The following is a 21318-nucleotide window of genomic DNA, read 5'->3' as shown; positions in this document are numbered from 1 at the left end:
AGTTCAGACACAGCTATATGCAAATCAGTCTTGACCCTGTGCCTCATGGGAACAGTCCAGACTGAACTGCCAAGTCATGTCTTCCCTGGACCGAAACAGGCCATTGGATTCTTGTTTCCGGGTTCAGGGAAGACCTGGCTTGGCAGTTTGGGCTGGACTGTTCCCATGGGGCACAGGGTCAAGACTGATTTGCATATTCTCGGGTATGAACTGAAGTGGCGAAGTAAGCTAAAGAACGATAATTGATTCAACGCAGATCTGTGACTAGGGGTGAGTGTCTGAAAAGTTTCAGCGCTCCGTCCATCATCTCCTTGTGTTCACAAGAGGAATAGTGCCTGTGTGATACATCCAGGTGGACAAAAAAAACTATATCTCTGCTTCACTGGGACTAAAGACTGGGAAAACCATGTTATTTGAAAGCTGACAGCTTTGAGGGGAAAAGGTATTAGAGGTAGGCATGGTGGTAACCAAGTAGAGAATGGAGGCTGCAATACTTTACCCTGAATACCAGCTCTTCGCCTTCACTTGCTTCACATTGTCTTCTGGTTGGTGGAGTTAGAGTGTGCTGGCACAGTCAAGCTTTGTGTGTGTTAGAGTTCGCATGCGACAAAGAGCTCTGGCTGCAGAAGCTTTCCCCTGCAAATATATTCTATATATCCTCACGGGTGACCAGTAGTGCTCTACAAATCTACTAATTGATTGATTTAGAAAGAAACTGAAGGATTTCACAAATGCAAATAAAGAAGTAATACATTTTATAGCAGGTTTTCAAATTGCCCAGGCTTCCTTACTCCCATTACAGATTGCTCAAATTACATGGGAGTCCATTGAATCGAGTCTTTGTTTGCAGTTGTAGCTACGTGTGAACAATTTCTAAGTGACCCAAACCAAGTAGTAACATTTTGCGTTGTGGTTGGGCCACTTTTGTAGAGCAGCCACAAATCACATTTCTATTTACAAAGCCATGCATGGGGCGATTCACGCCACCTTGCAAAGCTTTGTAAAGAAACGTGACGCAACATAGTGGCTTGCACTGCGTTACATTTAGTTGTGGGAGGCGGGTGGAGCATGGTTGTCCAGTGAACAAAGGATTGTGAACCTGGGATTGCATGAAATCGCTACGCCTGCCAGAGATTGTACAAAGCGGAGAATTTTTTTTCTTCTTGTCATTATTTCCTCTAAATGCTTTGAGGGATTGTTTTTGTGCAGGAAAGTGCATTTCACTGCAAAAAAAGTCTCCTTTTAAAACCGGCAGCATTGCACCATGGTGCCTGCATTGGCGCTAGACTGCCTGAAGTGCACGAGCGCGATGAGAGCAGACGTGCAACATATCTTAGTAGGTTTCACGCATTTCTGCTCTCTCCCTTTCACACAACGCAGTGCAGCAAGTTGCCTTGCTTCGCATGAAAGCTTAGTAAATCTGGCCGTTGGTTCCTATTTATTTCAGGTATTTTATAGTCTTTCTGACAATCATTCACACACTTTTCTTATGTACCCCCGAGAGGATTTCATCAACACTGGGTTCATTTGATGGAATTTTAGTGTGAGCACTAAAAGCCATTCAAGTTATTCACCACCTCCAATTATGTTACAAGTACAACCAGAAAACATTGTTGTGCGAAATCAAACAAAAGCATCAGTTTATGCAATCTTGCAAGCAAACATAAAAACAAAATGGGTGCGTGAAATAAAATTTTATTTTGACTCAAAATTATGTTCCAATGATTTACAAAGACGGCTCTTTCGCTCTTTAATGAAAAATAAAAAATTGTGTTGACGAGGCTATCATATTTCTTTTTGCGCTTTGTACGAATCAGACATCCAAAACCCTCTTTACTCTATTAACCCCACTGTATAAAAAAGATCCATATAATAACAACATAACTTATAAATCATTTCTAAAGCAAGACTTTGTCCCCTCGTGATTGCGTGTGCATACATTCTATGGAAACGTATATACACCAGTGTACAGATAAAAAAAATGTGTAAGTGCACGAGTGAATAATCGGTTTGTGTAGAATAGTCCGCTTTTTTTAAAGGCCTGCTGGAGCACCGCAGGACTCGCAAGGACAAAGCGAAGAGGACGGTAAGAATATGGAACAGAATAAATACATCTTGAAAGATTAACACACATAGAAAAAGGTCGCTCCAGTGAAACGGTTGTGGCGAAGAAGGAAATCATAGGTTTTGGGGACCAGCGCCGCCTTCAAGTTAATTTCAGAAGTGCTGTAAAGAGCAGTTTGACCAATGACAAATCCCCATGCAGAAACATTAGTCGTTCTCAGCCAATCACAAATTGACACTCTGAGCTCTTGCTTCCATATAACTTGGTGTTGGTCTAAAATTGTAATTTCTACAAAGGAACACACATTTCTGTCCTTTAAGAGGATTCACTGTGCACGACCCATGTAAATAAATGTTTAAAAAGCTTGCCCAGCAATTGAAGGCTTCACAAAAGTTAAATTGTGCTATGATTAAAGATAGTCACTCGGTTTCTCGACCCCAGCCATGCGCTTGATTCTGAAATGGGTGGCAGAATACAGAATAAATGGATGGAGGCGCTGGTCTGGGGCACTCAGTCAGACCGATTCCACTTACGGTCAAAGCCCAAAAACCTTTATTCTCAGAAATTGGATGATTTTGCTGGATGGCTGAATAATGCACAGCATGTGAATCCAGAACAGGTTTACAACTAACAACTATCACGCAGAATGTAGTTCTTTCTGGCCTGAGCACAGTGAAACATACAAGTAAGCAACTTGCATATTTTTTTAAGGCATAAACCGATTCCAGTAAATCAAGGTCCTTACTCTACCATACAGCTGTTTTAGCACACAGACACCAACCTCAGACATTAAATGATTAGTTCTAATGAACCGTCACTACACAGCGGAGCCACAATAGACTGTCTGGTCACGGCCCTGGTTCCCATGTTGAAAGCATTGCTGGACACAGAGTTTAGCCTTCTGTTAGCCGAAGCTGAAACACCCATAGCTCAGTCTGGCCTGCAAAAAAACAAAGAGGCTAAAAGAAATAATAAAAGAGAACACATGAGCTCTGAAAGAGTTGGTGCAGACATTCACCTCGAACAAATGTCTCATAAAAGAAACTAAGCATTTATAGAGAACACTAACCATATCATCATAAAAATACTTTTAGCCGGGTAGACAGTACCCAATAGTTCTCAAATTTAATAGTTTACTTAAAAAGTTTAAAACATCACCAATAAAATCGACTGATGAGGCTTTTTACAGGTAAAAACAAAAATTGGTGATTAAAATCTACAGTCCGCGAAGGTGGTTGGTAATAGCTTCAGCCACCCCTAGTGTGGTATGGCTCAAAAGGAGAGCGTGTGAAACACAACTAGGAAATTGGTGTTGTTTACTATTGTTAAAATGATAAATTGACTATTCCTATTAAAAGGTTTTTTTTTTCTTGCAAACCATTAGTTAGCCAATGAAGCCACCAACTAGTTCAGCACAGGACCTGAAATACAACTGAGTCCGACAAAGCGCCGAAACATGCCACAAGCTCTTAAGAAAGTACAAGAAGATGCTGGAGCCAGGGAAGTGCCTAGGAGCCAGCCATACCTGCCGTACTCTATTCTTGCCCCTTGCCATGCTAGAGGCTCTGAAGCACTGGTGCTCCTGGAAATGATTTAGGAGAAGGGTAGTTCCCACCTGGTTGGCACAGAGGTCCTGTTAGAGCACTTTTAGACTCCATCGCTTGACAAAAGTGGATGAGGGCTATCAATAGAATAGCAAGATAAGCAAGAGAACTGGAAAACGAGTTAAAGGGAAACTGGAAACCATTTCCTGGCCAAGGGATGTCAGCTGATGATTGGGGAGGATCTGTCATTTTTACTTGGGTGCTGGGGAGATCATCCTATACTTTTTAAAACCAATCTTTTCATACAACTGTAGAACCAAAACAAACATCAGACAAGACATCTCAGTTGATCTTACCAGGTAACACATCAATACCCGGACAGATAAGTAATGCCCTAATATCCTTCATCAGGAGCCCACCAGACAGGCCCAGAGGATTTCAGGAAGCAAACAATTGCTGTAGTCCATGTCAGGAATGTAAAAAAGCACCGTCGTTTAGCCATGAAGCAGATCTGAACAAGGCTGCAACTCCATGTGCTGTTCGCATTGATGGAGACCCCCCCCCCCCCCCCCCTCCACCCCCCTCTCCCCACACATGACTGAAGATTCCCTTGTAAAGGATGATTCTTTTCAGTTAGCATGCCAGCCAGGCCTGCCCTCTGCTTCCAAGGCACAGTTTACACTTGGCAGGGAATAAAAGTAGCAGATCTGGGGAAGAAGCAGGTTTGCAGCAGCTTCACGCCATGGTGCAGAGGACCTTTACTTTCAAAAGCCAAGGAGGACCCCCTCAAGCAGCTGCTGTGGGGAGCCATGGAGGGGCATGATAAGGCAGCCGCAGTGCGGATTTGGACATAAATAGCCACGGAGGTTACACTGTCGGGCACCCGCTGGCACCAGCCGACCCACTGATACGTCCTGTCCTGGACACGTCAATATGCTTCCGGTTTATGATGAGATTCCGTGCACATCCAACATAGTAGTGGCGATGGGGCGAGGATTCCGGCCACGCAGGGACCTCCACTGTGTCTGCAAGAAAAAAACGGAGGTTAGTATGTTATTAAAGAGTCTGTACTAATGCAATAATATCTGGACACAGGGAAAATGGTATGGTCCCTTGGTAAAAATTATATTCTTTTCTGTAACCCAAAATAATGGCACTCACACTAATTCAAGGCGTAGTGGGAATCTGAGACGGTCAAGATGGTGACCAGCAATTATCAACCCAAAAGCCAGATAGGTCTGCTCCACAGGATAGCACACTAAACAAAAATGGTACATTCTCTGCCACACCTCTAAAGACACACGGGCCCTTGATTTATTATTCAACTAGTCACTACAGAAAACCAGTTCCTGACTATAAAGCCTTTTGCTACTCCTTTGGCTCAGATTTCTCCAGACTCATTGGTGCCTCCTAGCCATCAAGAAATAAGAACCAATGCTCAACTAAAATAAGATAAAAGGTGGAGCTTGGATTTAGAGTTGAACTGAGGACCACCTGGTCCTTGTGGACCTGAATGAACGTTTCCTGGATTGCCAGGGCTGAAAGCTCATTAATACACCCACGCGAGATTAATACCATTAGGAAACTTACCTTACATGAGAGAAACTGCAACTTACAGTGGTGTAGGGGTTTAAAGGGTGGACTCATGAGCCTTATGAAGACTGTTGACATTCCATACAGGGGCAGAAGGTATTCAGTAGGAATCACTCTTAAGCCCCTCAATGAAGCCCTTCACCACAGGGATTTTCATGAGGGATGAATATTCCTAACACCAGAACAGCTCAACCTGGCTATGTTGCACCTGACGTCGTAGAGTTTAATTATCTCAACATCCCAAAGAAGTGTGTGCTTATTCTGCGCAAGGGCTGTAAATCCAGCGTGTTCCACAGCAAAGTAGAGAAGATTTGTCCAGTACCGTAGTTTTGAGCCTAATACCTGGGGAATATACCATTTTAATGTCACACATGTCCCACTCGTATCATATTATGCACCCTACCTTGTGAGCAGCACGGTGCACTTGGGAAACCTGATTTTACATATTCAATAAGTTGTTTCTAACATATGAAAAGGCTGATTTTGAGAGGTCTGAGCAGCATGGTTCAGGCTACTGCAGGGTAGGTACATTTCTGCCTTTTGTCAGGATCAGAGAACATAGATTGGGCATTAGATAGCAGTGCCCCAGTGTTAGAGTTCAAGATTACCAGCAGGCAAGTAAAAAGAAATAATGAAAAACAAGAGGTGATTGCTCAAAAAGGGGTCATTTTGTGACAGATTTTTGTCCTCTGTCAAAAATCTCAGATATCGTTCATGCTCCTTGTTTGAGACATGGAATTATGCATTCCTTGAGGTTAGGGGTGACTACGTAGTCGTCTTCTTCGAGAACTGGTGTTACTTCTAGCCGTGTGGTCTTCTTCCGTTTTATCATATTTGTTCAAAATTATTAAATCCAAAATAGGTCTAAATGCCAAGTCCTGATTTGGGATCTGGAAGTCTATTGAGTACAATCTCTTGACGCGTTTCTGTTTTTGTTCTTCTTTTATTGTAGTTTTTAACAAGACGGTTTAAATTTCTTGTATGAGAATGCCCTTGTGATTTATTTGTGCCTTTGGGATATATTTGGTGGCTTTCATATCAACATTATACAATAGCTGTGATGTAATATACTAATTAGTGACTTGCCACTGGTGATTCTTTGTCATTTAATGAAAAAAGTACTTATGCTCCCTCCGACTAGGGAGTTGTGATCAGTGGGGCTTTGCACTGAATTACTTGCTATTTTGGCACGTGCCTCTATAGGTTTTCTCTTCCCTCTGACACGAATATTGATTTTCCTTTGATTAGACAGTTACCAATGATGTCAGATTGCTGGCTCCCTTGTATTTGTCATCTTTAAAATGGTTGTTATTGAAAAGGTGATCTCCGATGGCTGCTTTGACTTATGGTCGCATCTCAGCTAAAAGCGTTTTTGTTTGTGACGCCCCCACAGACTTGGCTGTATCATACGCTTTCTTCATCCATATGCCATCAAAGGGTGGATTGTTGATGTTTGCTTGCACCTCTGGTTTAAAGCCTGAGATTCTTAACCTGGCTTTCCTCCCGAGTGTAGTTTCTGTACACATTTGTCTTCAGCATCTAATTCAGATTCCCGGCATGTATATGCTTTCGTCTTTCCCTCCTGAATGTTTTTGCTCTCTTATTGCATTCATTTGGGGGCTGCTGCACCAACCCCTTAATCTCATCCCAGTGTTGATGCCTGTACCTATTGAGGAGTGGGCTGGAGTTTGTAATCCTGCATTGTGTGGAAACTGATTTCTCCATCTTCCCGCCTACTGCTGATAACTTCTGACTGATCTTATCTTACTGAACTGGTTTAGATTGAATATTGTTCACAGAATTGTGACCTTCCCACAAACCAACGACTGGTCACAGGAGCTGTCTCTCTGTCCGTGATGATGTTTGAGGAAAGCGTGGATTTTACCGCTTTTAAAATTACAGGGATTGCGCCAATGCCGCCCTGCATTAATTAGATGTCAGATGCTGGAGAACGAACAAACTACCTGGTGCACAGCTATGTTTCTTAAGAAGGTACTCCTCCAAAGGAAGTTGTATTTAACTAGTGAAATCTAACACAAAGAGCCTTTTTGATGTTTTTAAGATACTAGGGCTGTTGTTCTAATAACATCTGATATTTTAATGTTTTTACTAGATCACTGTTTTTAAAATCGGTCAATATTGTGATAATGTCATATTGTCTTTCTTTTTTCATGTGCTTTTATGACTGTTAAAAAACAGTCAAATAAAGCTTTCCTTGACTTGACTGTTCTTATCTTGAGGAGGCAGATACGTTGACGTTATTCTCCTTCTGGCTGTTGATACACTAAGGAAATCAGCTGATATCTTTTTTTGTATATAACGGGTCCCTTGCAGAAGGTATAATTTATTCCTACATAAAAGACAGCTAAGAAGATTTTTTCTTTAACCGCTTCGGTACCTATTTGATGCATGGTAGCTTACAGTAATAAGGGTTTTTCCTTTGTATATCTTTACGTGTCTCTAGTAGGTGGCATCTTTCTTACTGTTCCTCAACTAAATGGATTCTTTATGCACTTGCATGACTGTCTAGCTCACTGGGGGAAAAACACGCAGGACAATCCACTTCAAGATCCGGACGGCACAGCTTTACTATGCCATGTTCACAATGTTTGTCCCAGCAGTTGAGCTGTGTCTTCCTTGGGCCCAAAGAACTAAAGAGAAGCACATCTGGAGTCACTAATCAGAAATGCACAGTTAGTAACATGAACTTGATATGCCTTCCACTCCGGATACTTAGAGAGTTTCGCCACGGACCTTGGAAGTATAAGGGACTTGCCAAATGGTGGTGCTGGTTCCTATATTTATGCTGCTAATGCGCCAACTACAGCTTATGGTAGGGGGCTCTAGGTATTCCTTAGGGTGGACTCCTGTAGGAAGCTTGCTCACTATACAGTGTACCAAAAGGAGGTGCACTGTGCGGAGAGTCTAGGTATCCCTTATTAGTGTACTGGGGCTTACTCTGGAAATCCCAAGGTGCTATATTTGTAGTAGTGTAAATGAGACACTCAATAAGGAAATCTGTCACCAATTTAGAAAATATACAGATTTTTATAAAACTTTAGACACCAAGATCTACGAGTTTAGGTAAATACTATGCAGTTTAGCAATTTTTAGAAACACAGAAAATACAGCTGTCAGAATTGAGGCATGAGCCGCAATTGTGGTAATGTTATCCTATATAGGAAACATACACTGCATAGGGGTATTTGCAGTCGAGTTACAGTATAGTTCTTCTGGACTGAAGGTAAGTAAGGGCCAAGGTCCTTAGAACCACTAGGAATTTTGGATTTCCTGCCCTCGTGTGTCCGGGTGCAGAAGTGCTGGTCGCAAGGGTAGCCCTCGAACACTACCACTGAAGTGTATAGAGAAAGACTGTAGCAGAAAAAGGCTGCAAGTGGGGTACTTGGGGACAAGTCTGTCTGAACCCAAATGGGGGATGTATTCTTGAGTGTCTTTTGAAAAAGGGTGCACCATTGGTAGGCTTAAACTCGGTCTGGGGGGCTCGGGTGTAGAAGTGTTTTGTCCAGCGGGTCGCTTGTGCTGGAAACTCTCACTTCTGGGGTGGCCCTGGAGATGGAAACAAAACAGGTTAGCAGGGCTGCTCTCGGTGATGGCCTCTCTGGTTCTGATGTCCCACATTGGTAGGTCAGTCTCCACGGTGTTGGTGTCTGGACTGGATACTGAACACGCCTTGGCTAGTGCAGGGGATCTGGTATCCTGGGTATTGGTGCAAGACAGTTCCTGGGGGTCCTGGCATCTACAAACGTGGTGGGGAGACAGCTCAGACATCCTGGAGCACTGTGACCTCCTACTGACCACCGGGTCCCACCAACGCAGCAGCTGCTCAGAAGACCGGTGAACCGGACGTTGCAGTCGGTGCCTACAGGTGTCAGGGAAGTGGCTCCTTCACTTCAAGGGAGATGCGGATAGGTTGGCGAACTGCTGGCAGCCCTCTGAGGCTTTTGGAGGATCCACAGCTGCAGGACGAGGCGGGTCTTTGCATTTGTCGAGACAAAAACAGGCGGACAGGGTTTGGCGCCAAGTCCACAGCTAGTCTTCTGTTCTTGCGGTCTTCCGCTCTTCTTTGTACTACTTCTTTGGTCATGTGAATCTGCATTCCTGGTTTCAGGGGGCACCTAAATAATGAATTTAGGTGCATTAAGAGGACTGAATGGTAGTAGGCAACTGTCTACTCACTCTGGGGATCACTACACCCCTATATGGCCACTTCCTATTGGGGGTGGGCATAACCCTGTCCCAGAGTTCCTCACTCCACCACAAACAAGATGGTGGAATCCTTCTTTCGTGGAGCACATTAGGTAGCCCACCGTAGGGGGTGTGATCTGCCAGGTGGTGCAACACGTCTACTGCATAGCTAATTTCCTGCCGGTCCTGGTACCAAATGAGCCTCAGAGCAGGGGGTGGCATCTCCCAGGTCTAGGGCATCTCCCAGTCTGGCTTGAACTGGAAAGAGAACTCCTGGGAGGCCTACACCCGACAGCGATTTTAACTGCAAACAAACACCCCCTATGGTCCAACACGATACTGAAGCACACCAGAGAAGCGCTGATGGGGGTGGACAGGCGAATGGCACAGAAACTGAGAGGTACAACATGGGAATCCATCTGGTACAACACAAGAATATCATACCAAGGGGCAGTAATAAACTATGACACATGGATAAAAAAGGGGATACGCTTTCCCAAACAAATAGAAACAAAGGGGAAGCAGCTAACCTTCTCAAACTTACAACAACTACACAACCTCCCCAACAAAGAGCTATACACATTTCTGAAAATGAGGACTGCCATAACCAGAGCAAACCTAACCCGAGAAGAACCGGGCATCGTCAAGTACGTGCTAATGCTAAACTCGGCAGGACACCAAACTGCCAAGATCTACAAACTGCTCGCCCCAACGACCCTGTCTCTAAACAAGAAGACAACAAACTCATGGGCAACACTCCTAGGCAGACAGCTAAACGAAAAGGAACAGGCGCAAATGTGGGCCTCAGCTACAAAAAGCAAGATCACCCCGCAACTGGCACAAACAAAATACTGGCTACTCCACAGAGCCTACTGGACCCCATCCAGGCTCCATAAAAGCGGCATAGCAGACTCAGGCGACTGCTGGAACTGCAAGAAAGAGGAGGGCACACTTGAACACCTCATCTTTGGGTGCGTCAAAGTCAAGAAGTTCTGGGCCCAGATAAACGCATTCATAAATGACATGTTCAAAACAGACTTAATGTTAAACTATGTGACACTGGCGACAGGGCACGTAACAGCAAACCTGAACAGCAGGGAAGAACGAGACCTTCTAGACCTGCTCCTGACAGCAGCCCTGAAGATAATCTTAACAAACTGGAAGAACACGGCGAAAGCAAACTTCAAAACATGGATCAACTGGGTCACCTTCCTAAGAGGAGCAGATAACATCACGGGCAATCTCTCGAAAGAACACACGCCCCAAGAGCACATGTGGAAACAACTCGACGAACATTTAAAGAAGCCACACTAACCCCCCCCCCCCCTCTTTCCTTCTTCTTTCGTCCCTCTCTATCTCTTCAGCACTGTTGTAAGACTGCCAATGTATATGCCACTTTATTTTTCAATAAAAATCTTTTAAATCAAAAAAAAAGGTGGTAGGAACTTGGAGGCCCTGGCCTTGATATGCTAAATCACTAGCCATCCTGCTGAAGGAAGCGTGAATACCTTCCTCCGGAGCAGGCATTGTTTCTGGCCTCAGAGAGCAAGAGCTCTCACCTGCAGGGGTTCCGAAACCTGTCTGTGGTGGCAGGCTGGACAATGCCAGTCGACCAGCACACTACAGGGCTAGTAGGTTTCAGGGGGCACCTCTGGGCGCAGGTCATAATAAACCCAATACTGGAATCAGTATGGATTTATAAGACAAGGTGTTCAATACCAAGAACCATAGGTTTCAGTGAAGCCATCATGTACCTGGAGAATTCGCAGTGACCATTGCCCAGTACATATACTTAAAATGGCGTCTCTGTTAACTTGTATCATCTAGTAATTGAACTAGACAGCACAGTGGCAAATCTGCTCATGCAGATATGTCCACACATGTAATATAATGCACCCTGCCTTAGGGCTACAAGGCCTGCTGTAGGGGTGACTTGCATATATCAAATTCAGTGTCTTTGGTATGGCACATGGTGTGTGTGTCATGTCATGTTTTGATTAATGGTTTGCACTATGGCTGTAGGAAGCTGGGTTTTTGTTGCAGTAGTCCCCACCCTTTTTGCCTGGTAGTTGATAAAACTTTGACTGAAGTGCTCTGGGTTCCTGCTAACCAGGTCCCCAGTGCCATTGTTCTTTCACCAAAACTGTACAATTGTTTCCCCCAAGTGGCAATTTGTTTAGCACTCTGTGCAAGTCCCTAGTAAATAGTACTCCTGGTACCTAGGGTCTGAAGTACTAAAGAGGGTACTCGAGGGATACAGCACAAATTGTGCCACCCTAAGGGACCCCTCACAAAACACATGCTAGATTGCCACTGCAGGATGCGTGTTTTGGTACAGATAAAAGTTAAAACTTGACATGACACACCCCTGTGTGACATGCCCCCTAACACTGCATGTAATATTTGTAAATTACCCCTACAGCAAGCGTTTACATCCCTGAGGCCGGCGCCTTACATTACATGTGAGGACATATCTGCATGAGCAGATATGCCCCTGTGCTGGTCAGTTCCATTACTGCCGTACAAGTGAACAGGGAAGCCTTTTTAAAACGTGTGCTGGACACTGGTGAAAACGAGTTCCCCAGCTACATGAGGGCTTCACTGAAAATAGGGATGTTTGGTATCAAACATCTCGTATTCACAAACCCACCCTTCTTCCTGTAGAGGACTTGGAAATACATGCACACAGAGGGCACCTTAGAGTTGTCCCCGGAAAACCTGGTGCGTTGGCTGGCTGGTCACTGTCAGCCTGCCACCTGTAATGACCGACTTTTTCGGCCCTCTTTGGAGGGAGGATGATGGAAGATGACTCCAGCCTATTACCCTTATAGTACAGGGATTAGGACTATAAACGGGACTTATCCATGAGGCACAGTAGTGCATTTTCGTACCCTTTTCTTTAGATCAGGGCTTATAAACTTAAGCTAGGGGATAGATATATTAGTATTAGTGATGATCCATCCTTTTGCAAGAGTGTTAGTATACCTTCCATGGAGTTATGCTTATTTTGGGCCTTGTGGGCCTTAAACGGGACAGACTCCATCTTGCTTTCTGCCCGGTAGCTTGAGAGGCTTTCTAGCTGAAGTGTAATGTTTTAGTTTCGAGGTGTTGTTCGCTTGGAGAGAACCGGCTCAGGCTGGCCCTTATCGAAAGACTGTATTTTTCTCCACTCCGAAGACACAACTCCAGGCCGGCCGGCTGGGAACGTGTCCTTGGTACGGGGAGGTACAAGAATTTGGTGGGCGGCAGGTTACTGGCCGTAACTTTCCATGAAGGGACAGGCTTTGATATTAGCGAAAGTGTTAGGCAATGAGTCAGTCAGTCTGTAGGCGGCAGCTAGCCGTTAGCATCTATGTCATTAATTATTTCCAGGCGGACAGTCGCCATGTTGAAGTCCGAGAAAGCTGAGACTCTCTGAGAAAGATTGAAGGAGAAGGAGAAGTAGTGCAGAGCAATCAGAGACAGAGAGAGACAGCAGTTAATAACGAGAGAGGTTCCAGTGACTTGGAGGGAAGCAGAGGAGATCGAGCATAGCGGTGCAGACGTGTACCCGTGACTGCTAAGGTGTGATTCCGAGACGAGCCAAGACACAGACGAGAAGGGAACCTAGATGACTGCCGAACCCCGACTTCACGTTAACCAGGTGACCTCCGCCCTTTCCCTTATAGAGCGCGCATTCTAACCTTTTACTTTTCTTTGCAGAATATATATCTATGCTATCGTGTAGTATTGTGTTTATAATTATTGTAATAAAAATACCCCAGTTCTTAGTGAACCGACATGTGCCTTGTATTCTTGTTCAATCAGGGTAACCTGGTCTTCTAGTCAGACATTGTTTGCATGAACGGATGCGACTCCCGATCAGGTAAGAAATGACTGAGCAATGAGGGAGAGAGGGAACGTTTGATGCCAAGAGCAGAAGGTACATATTTCAATTTGGAAAGCCATACTGATTTCTATTATCGTAGTTTTATCCTGAGTAGACAATGAGAGATTTCTTCCATAAGTGTTCATAGGAAAGTGATCGTCATTGGTACACAGCGTTAATGAGAGCACCGAAGATAGACGGTGTGTAGATCCGCCGGATTGTGGATCGTGTGTGAATGAGAGCACCGGAAGGACACGGTGTGTAGATCTGCCGGATTGTAGATAGTGTGTGAATGAGAGCACCGGAAGGACACGGTGTGGAGATCTGCCGGATTGTACATCGTATGTGTATGAGAGCACTGGGACTGCAGGCCCGTGTGTAGACACGCCGGATTGCGTGTCGAGTGAGCACTGAAGGAGATCAGTGTGTAAGAGTACATAATCAGACCTGCCCCAGGGTAGATTAGTCTGGGCCCAAGTGGCTGCAAGACTAGTTGGTATGAATAGGATATTGTAGAAAACCTACGCATGTTTATTGCTATTTTCCCCATCCTTAGGTACGAGATGTACATACATATATCCATATTCATTGTAAATACGTTCTAAGGAGGGAGGTGATTACGTTTCGGCTGGGTTAGAGGGGCTCCTAGGAGCTGATTCCATCTGGTCCGAAAATCCGGTCGTTACATCTGGCGTCACGAACTGTTTACGAAGCCTGTGTGCACTGTATTGTTTTGATCTTGTTGGTTTGCGCTCGGCTCGTACCTATTTTCTTTGTTGTACTTGTGTATATATTTGTTGTGTGTCACAATGTTTTCGAAAAAATCAAAATCTACTTTCAAATTATCTGTTAAAATTCCCGGCTGGGAATCAACGCCTTATGAGGCCTTGGCCCGTGAGTGGGCCGATTCTACTGGTTTGAGTGAGAATTGGTCTTCTTGTTTGGAGCAGGCGGAGCCTGCTGATGTGGTTTCTTGCTTGCAAAAAGCTCCAGTAGCGAAGGGTGATGAGCTTCCTATTTTGGGACGCAGAGGTTGGATTGTGCTAACTGCATACCGAATTCTTCATGAGAAGTTTGTTAAGTTGCAGAAGCGGTTTGTGGATGTGGAAGAAAAGTTTGTTGAAGTGCAAAATGCGCATACTCTTTTGCAGTGTCAGAATAAATTGCTTGCCGACAAACTTGAGACATATCAAACTATAGCTGAAAGGGCTGCAGTTTGCATTGCGAAATACAAAAACAAACACAGTCATGGTCGTGTGTCTACACGGAAAGTGCGTCTGGTCGTGGCGAAAGCCGGACTGGATTGGAACCCCGACGGGTGGGATGGTAATATCTGGGATTCGAATGCTTCTGACTCCTCGGCTGAGGAGGGTGACAAGCGCGAGTCTTCTCGCTCCGGGCGTGACTGTAAATCTGCTTCTTGTGACAATGGTGATGTTCCTGGCGACCGTAGTCGCTCTTCCCATTCTGATGACGTGTCTCGCCCTAGTTATTCTTCTACATCTAAGGACAGGGCTTCTTCGGAGGCTCTTCCGGAGGTTTCTGCTCATCCTGTGTTTCGTCGCAAATTGCAACAAGCTCCTGGTAATCCTGCTGGTATTGCTATGGATAGTATTGAAGATTTTACTCAACAGGAGGTTAGTGACATTTTACAACGATTTCGTCAACGGCCCGGTGTAGCTTTGCTTACTTGGATGGTGCGCCTTTATGAACTGGGTGCTGCCGGTATCATGCTTGATACTGGTGATTGTTTACGATTTTGCTCTTTGAGTTCCGATTCTACTGTACAAGATCATTTTCGGAATTATAATGGTGCTGGCCAAATTAGTTTGCTCCAGCTTGCGACTGAAGGCTGTAATCATAAATACCCTACTGAATCTGATTGGCCTGTCTGTGACAAGCCGTGGTACACTTTGCGCGATGCGTCGCAGCGTTTGAAGGAGGAAGTGATGAAAACTGCGATTTTTCTCGGTACTTCTGACAGATTGTTGGACGGTCTTTTAACATCTTCTGTACGCAATCGCATTATCCGTTCTTCCCCTGTTGCTTATAAGCAGGTTATGATGACTTTGTTAATTAATCAGACTGGCAATCCTTTATCTACGGTGCTTGAATCTATTCGTCAGCTTGGTGAGTTGGGTGAATGGTTTAAACCTGAGAGACAATCTCGACCTGAGGGTCGTACTGCTGGGGATTATAAATTCTCTAGACGTGATATGTTTCTTGCACTTTTGGCTGATGGTGTGAAGAGGGAGGACATTGACGGTGAACCTAATAATCGCTTATGGGAGATCTTTCGTAAGCGTGGTTTGGATCGGAAGGAGGGTGCCCGTCGTGTGCGTAAGAATGATTGTGACCGTGGTTCGGATGACAGTGGTGATGAGAGGCGTCGTGTGGATTCTGATCGCCGTGATGACCGGCGCTATGACCGTGATGTGTCCCCTCGTCGTGACAGAGTGAGAGTGAGAGAGGGGGAAAAAGAAGGGGGGAGAGATGATCGTGTTTCCAACAGATATAGAGATGAAAAGGATTATTCCCCTGAGCTGAGGAGAAGGGAGGATCGTCACAGGCTTTCTGATCGTAATTCACAGTACTATGAAAATGACAAAAATCCATTTCGTAATGGAGATGGATATGAACAGGACATTTTAATACCCAAGAAAACTGAGAGCATTTATCCTGATTTGTCTTGGTTGACAGAACGCAGTAAAAATGACTAGGAAATAGGTCAAGCTCCAGTACACAGGTGGGCTCACAGAGACAACAGACCCTATGTAGATATTGAGATTTTTTGGAAACATCGTAATATCCAAAGGGCCCGAGCATTGGTAGATACAGGAGCGGAGGCCACTTTAATTCATGGTAAATCAAAGAAATTTAAAGGACAATTTTTTACAATTACTGGTTTAGGTGGAAAAGAGACCCCCGCAGTGCAAACTACACTTGAGATGAAAATTGGTAGGATTCCCCGTAAAGAATATTCTGTGTTAGTTGTACCACTTTTGGAGTATATAATTGGAATTGATATTTTGAATGGAGTAACTTTGCATTTGGATGATGGTTGTTAATTTGGAACCAAGCATTACATTTCGTCCAGACCCGTACGGGTTGGCTGTTTACGGATGCCACCCATTAAAATTCCTCAAGCTACGAAAGTTGTTTCTCAGAAACAATACCGTTTTCCAGGTGGTCATGAAGAAATTAGTGCCACAATACAGGATTTGGTTGACGCTGGAGTTATAACTCCGGTCACTTCTGCTTGGAATAATCCCGTTTGGCCTGTGCGCAAGAGTGATGATTCTTGGCGCATGACTGTTGATTATCGAGAGTTGAACAAGCACACACCTCGTTTGACTGTTGCAGTGCCAGACATTGTTACTTTGATTCAGAGAATTCAAAAGCATCCAGGTACATGTTATGCGTCCATTGATATTGCTAATGCTTTCTTTTCGATTCCAATTGCCCCCGAGTGTCAGGAACAATTTAGTTTTACATGGAATGGACGTCAAATGACGTTTAGGAGTCTTCCTCAAGGTTATGTACATAGTCCTACGATCTGTCACCGGCTGGTGGCGGAACATTTGTCTGAAGTGCCCGTACATCCACAAATTCAGGTGTGTCATTATATTGATGACATTTTGATTCAAGGTGAGACGCAAGATCAGGTCCAGTCCCATTTAGATCAGATCCTTGACTGTTTACGTGCAAAAGGTTGGGAAATTAATCCTGATAAGTTGCAAGGTCCATCCCAAAATGTTAAATTTTTAGGCATTAATTGGCATGAAGGTCACAGAGAAGTGATCCCACAGGTGAAGCGGAAAATTTTAGATTTTGCGGTTCCGAGAAATAGAAAAGAGGCTCAGAGTTTCATTGGCTTGTTTGGTTTTTGGCGTCAGCATATTCCCCATTTGAGTCAGATTTTGGCTCCCTTATATCGAGTCCCTCGTAAAAAGAATGCGTTTGAATGGGGTGAACCACAACAGAATGCATTTAATTTGGCGAAAGAAGCGATTCAGTACGCCTTGGATCTGTGGCCTGTGGGCGAGGGTGATGTGGATTTGAATGTGTCTGTGGAAGGTCTGTATGCCAATTGGAGTCTATGGCAAAAGCAGGGCAGACAAAAAGTGCCATTAGGTTTTTGGACTAAAAAGCTACCTGAGGCTGGTGAGCGTTATACACCTTTTGAAAAACAGTTGCTTGCATGTTACTGGGCTCTGGTGGATACCGAGCAATTGACCCTAGGTCATGCTGTGATTTTGAGACCTGAAATTCCTATCATGCACTGGGTTTTGAGTTCGCCGAAATCCCATCGAATTGGACATGCTCAAGAGGCGAGCGTGATTAAATGGAAATGGTACATTCAGGACAGGGCACGTGTGGGTCCGAAGGGTGTGGCTGTGTTGCATGAGCGAGTGGCGCAGGCGCCATCGAATGAGACTGGAAGTGATTGTTCTGTGCCTGTAGTGCAGGAATCTCCTGTCAAGTGGGGTAAGCCATTTGATGATTTGTCCGCGGAGGACAGAAAACATGTGTGGTTTACGGATGGTTCAGCGAGGTTCATTGGTGAGAAACGGCATTGGAAAGCAGTGTCCTATAACCCGATCACGCAGAAATTATGGAGTACAACTGGTGATGGAAAGAGTAGTCAATATGCTGAATTGTATGCAGTTTACCAAGTTTTGAAACAGGAACTACCTGGCACATGTCATATTTTCACTGATTCCTGGTCCACTGCTAATGGACTGGCGGTATGGTTAGCAACCTGGCATTCTCATAACTGGGAATTGCATTCAAAAGAACTGTGGGGAAAAGAACTATGGCAAGAAATTTGGGAGTTGCTCCCACAGAGTACTGTAACAATCTTTCATGTGGATGCTCACACCCCGATAGACTCCCTTGACAAATTCTTTCATAACATTGCAGATGAAAAGTCTAAAATTGCTGAGGCAGTGGTGGACATGCAAGATTCTGATTTGGCGGGATTGGCGAAATGGGCCCACCAGAAAGCGGGACATTTTGGAGAAAGAGCCACTAGCAGGTGGGCTGCCGATCGAGGAATTCATATTCCTTTAAATTTGATTAAAGATGTCATTCTGCATTGTCCCATCTGTCAGCATTCTAGAAAGAGAAGAGTGCCTCATATTGTTAAAGGCCATTTACATCGTGGAAAATTGCCCGCTCAAATTTGGCAAATTGATTATATTGGCCCGCTCCCTATGAGCAAAAATTGTCAGTATATTTGTACCGCTGTTGATACCTATAGTGGTCTTTTGGTCGCTTTCCCTTGCAAACATGCTACTCAAATCAATACCATTAAAACATTGGAACTACTAATATTATATTACGGTGTTCCATTTCAAATTCAATCTGATAATGCATCCCATTTCCGTGGAAGATTGGTGCAGGAATTTTGTGTGGAAAATAACATCGAATGGGTGTTTCACATTCGATATTATCCACAGGCTTCGGGTCTGATTGAGAGGATGAATGGTCTGCTAAAGGAACAATTACGAAAGTTAACGGACGAACATTACAAAAACTGGAGGGACTTCTTACTCCAGGCACTGTTGATTTTAAATAATCGTCCCTTGTTGCATGCTGAATCTCCTTTAATGCGTTTGCTTTCTCCAACTGTTGATGCAAAGCCCAACACCATTGCTAATACTGTTATGTATTGGGAAATTACCCCCGGAGCTTTGGCTCCATGCAGAGCAACCCCAGGTTCCGCAGGCTTGGACCTGCATGCCATGAATGACGCTGTCCTAAAAGGTAGAGACCGAATAATTGTTGAAACTGGCGTTGGTGTCTGTATACCAGCCGGTAGCTTTGGACTGATTGCCCCTAGATTGGGCCTTGCCTTAAAAGGTATTCAAGTTCTTGGAGGAGTGATTGACAGCGATTATCAGGGAGAGATTAAGGTTCTCCTGCTTAATAGCAGTGAGATTGATTTGTCAATTCAAAAATCTGACCGTGTTGCTCAGTTGCTAATTATGCCTGTTTTCAGTGGTGAGATTAAGAAAGGCTCTGCCCCAACTTTGCTAACAATACGAGGCCAAAAGGGCTTCGGTTCATCTGATAATCCAGGTGCCAAAATATGGGTGCAATCGCCTAAACATCCCCCTGAACAGGCTGAAGTCATTGCGACCGGTCATGACAATACCATCTTGGTAATGAGACCAGGGAAAGATAGCTGGGAAGCTGTCCCGCTGACAAATGTTATTTACGAGAATGATTAAGGCCTGTGTTTGTATTCTTTCAGATCATTCTCTGGACTGCTGCTGCAGGATGTGCCGGCGTTGGACTCCTTTTGGTCTGCTACGCCGGGAGAGGAGAGAACCCACCGACTTCGGTTGATTGGAGAACCCGAGTTCCGCGTTCCTTCGCTGCGTGGGATTCCTCTTCGAACTTTTGGATCACCTTGGCTAAGAGAGTTACTAACTCTCCACATTTCTGCCTCACTCCCATGAGGTCTGTGACTGACATCTTGGCGACCTGCTTGGTTGCTGTCCCTGCTTCCACTGAAACGTTGCGGCACATTTTCAATATATCGAGTGCCCGACCCAATATTATTCTGGGCGATTTTGCGGCCCATGAATTTTGCCCTTTATGCACTGTCCTTTCGGACTCTATTCCCCCGATTCATTCCCAAATTACTACCTATAATATCACGCAGGGTGATTTATGCTTTATTTTGACCTGTGATCCCAAAGCAATTACTGAATGTGTCAAACTGAAGTTACAAGCTGCCACTTCTTTTTCAGCTCATCAACGTTTGCTGTGCTTGCAAAGACTTCCGAATTCATGTGTTTCTGTCAAAAATAATATGACATGCAAACGTGTATTAGTTGCTCCTAGTTATTACCGTGCAATGTTGCTGCCATCTGGCTGGCTGTTTTCGTGTGGGAATTCCTCCTGGCCCTATATTCCTGCAAATATTTCTGGAGGTCCGTGTGCTATCACCAGATTGAGCCTGTTAATGTTTTCTTCGCACCCTAGTTCCCATTCCCGTGTGGTCCGCAATTCTATGACGTTACATGAGGACTGTGACTCTTCCATTCATCTTTATTCTAAATCTGAATATCTCAGTTTAGCGATTTCTATTATTGGTGTCCCGGCGTTGGCCGTTTACAATGCCAAAACAATTGGCAAGATGGCCTGCTGGATGGTTAAATCCATTAATCAGACTTCTACCATTTTATCTGACTTGTTATTAGATGCCCAGGGTGAACGCAGGGCAATTTTGCAAAATCGTGCAGCAATTGACTATCTCTTGTTAAAACATGGACATGACTGTTCTGATTTTGAAGGTCTTTGCTGCTTCAACTTATCTGACCACTCTAAATCGATCCAAGCCCATATTGACAAACTTCACGACTTGACTGCAGAAGTTAGAAAACATATTGATCAGGGCTGGTTTGACTGGCTCTTTAATTGGTTACCTGACTTACATTCCTTACGACAGATTTTAGGGGGTATTATGATTTGTATTTGTATTTTAGTGGCTATTTGCTGCTTTATTCAGTGCATTCCTTCTCTACTCCAATATTGTAGATTTAGCAGAAGAAATAGATCAGTTAATTTTGTTTCTTATTATTCTTCCACTGATGTTAGTTCCATATAGAACATGGTAATAGACTGGAGTCAAGGGTGAAATGTAATGACCGACTTTTTCGGCCCTCTTTGGAGGGAGGATGATGGAAGAGGACTCCAGCCTATTACCCTTATAGTACAGGGATTAGGACTATAAACGGGACTTATCCATGAGGCACAGTAGTGCATTTTCGTACCCTTTTCTTTAGATCAGGGCTTATAAACTTAAGCTAGGGGATAGATATATTAGTATTAGTGATGATCCATCCTTTTGCAAGAGTGTTAGTATACCTTCCATGGAGTTATGCTTATTTTGGGCCTTGTGGGCCTTAAACGGGACAGACTCCATCTTGCTTTCTGCCCGGTAGCTTGAGAGGCTTTCTAGGTGAAGTGTAATGTTTTAGTTTCGAGGTGTTGTTCGCTTGGAGAGAACCGGCTCAGGCTGGCCCTTA

General features: G+C 44.4%; 1 protein-coding gene across 2 annotated transcripts in view; it reads right to left on the bottom strand.

The window, feature by feature from the left end:
* Positions 1-1679: 1679 nt before the first annotated feature.
* LAMA5 (laminin subunit alpha 5) overlaps positions 1680-21318 on the bottom strand; it is a 398257-nt gene continuing 378618 nt past the window's right edge. For both annotated transcript variants that reach the window (XM_086932859.1, XM_086932860.1), the window contains exon 80: positions 1680-4634. In XM_086932859.1, the coding sequence (XP_086788985.1) occupies positions 4477-4634 (158 nt within the window). In that variant the 3' untranslated portion in view covers positions 1680-4476. The remainder of the gene's footprint in view (positions 4635-21318) is intronic.

This window comes from Lissotriton vulgaris, chromosome 7 (assembly GCF_964263255.1).
Source record: "Lissotriton vulgaris chromosome 7, aLisVul1.2, whole genome shotgun sequence".
Taxonomy (NCBI): Eukaryota; Metazoa; Chordata; class Amphibia; order Caudata; family Salamandridae; genus Lissotriton; species Lissotriton vulgaris.
The sequence above is the reverse complement of the archived record's forward strand: the minus strand, read 5'-3'. Positions and strand labels throughout refer to the sequence as shown.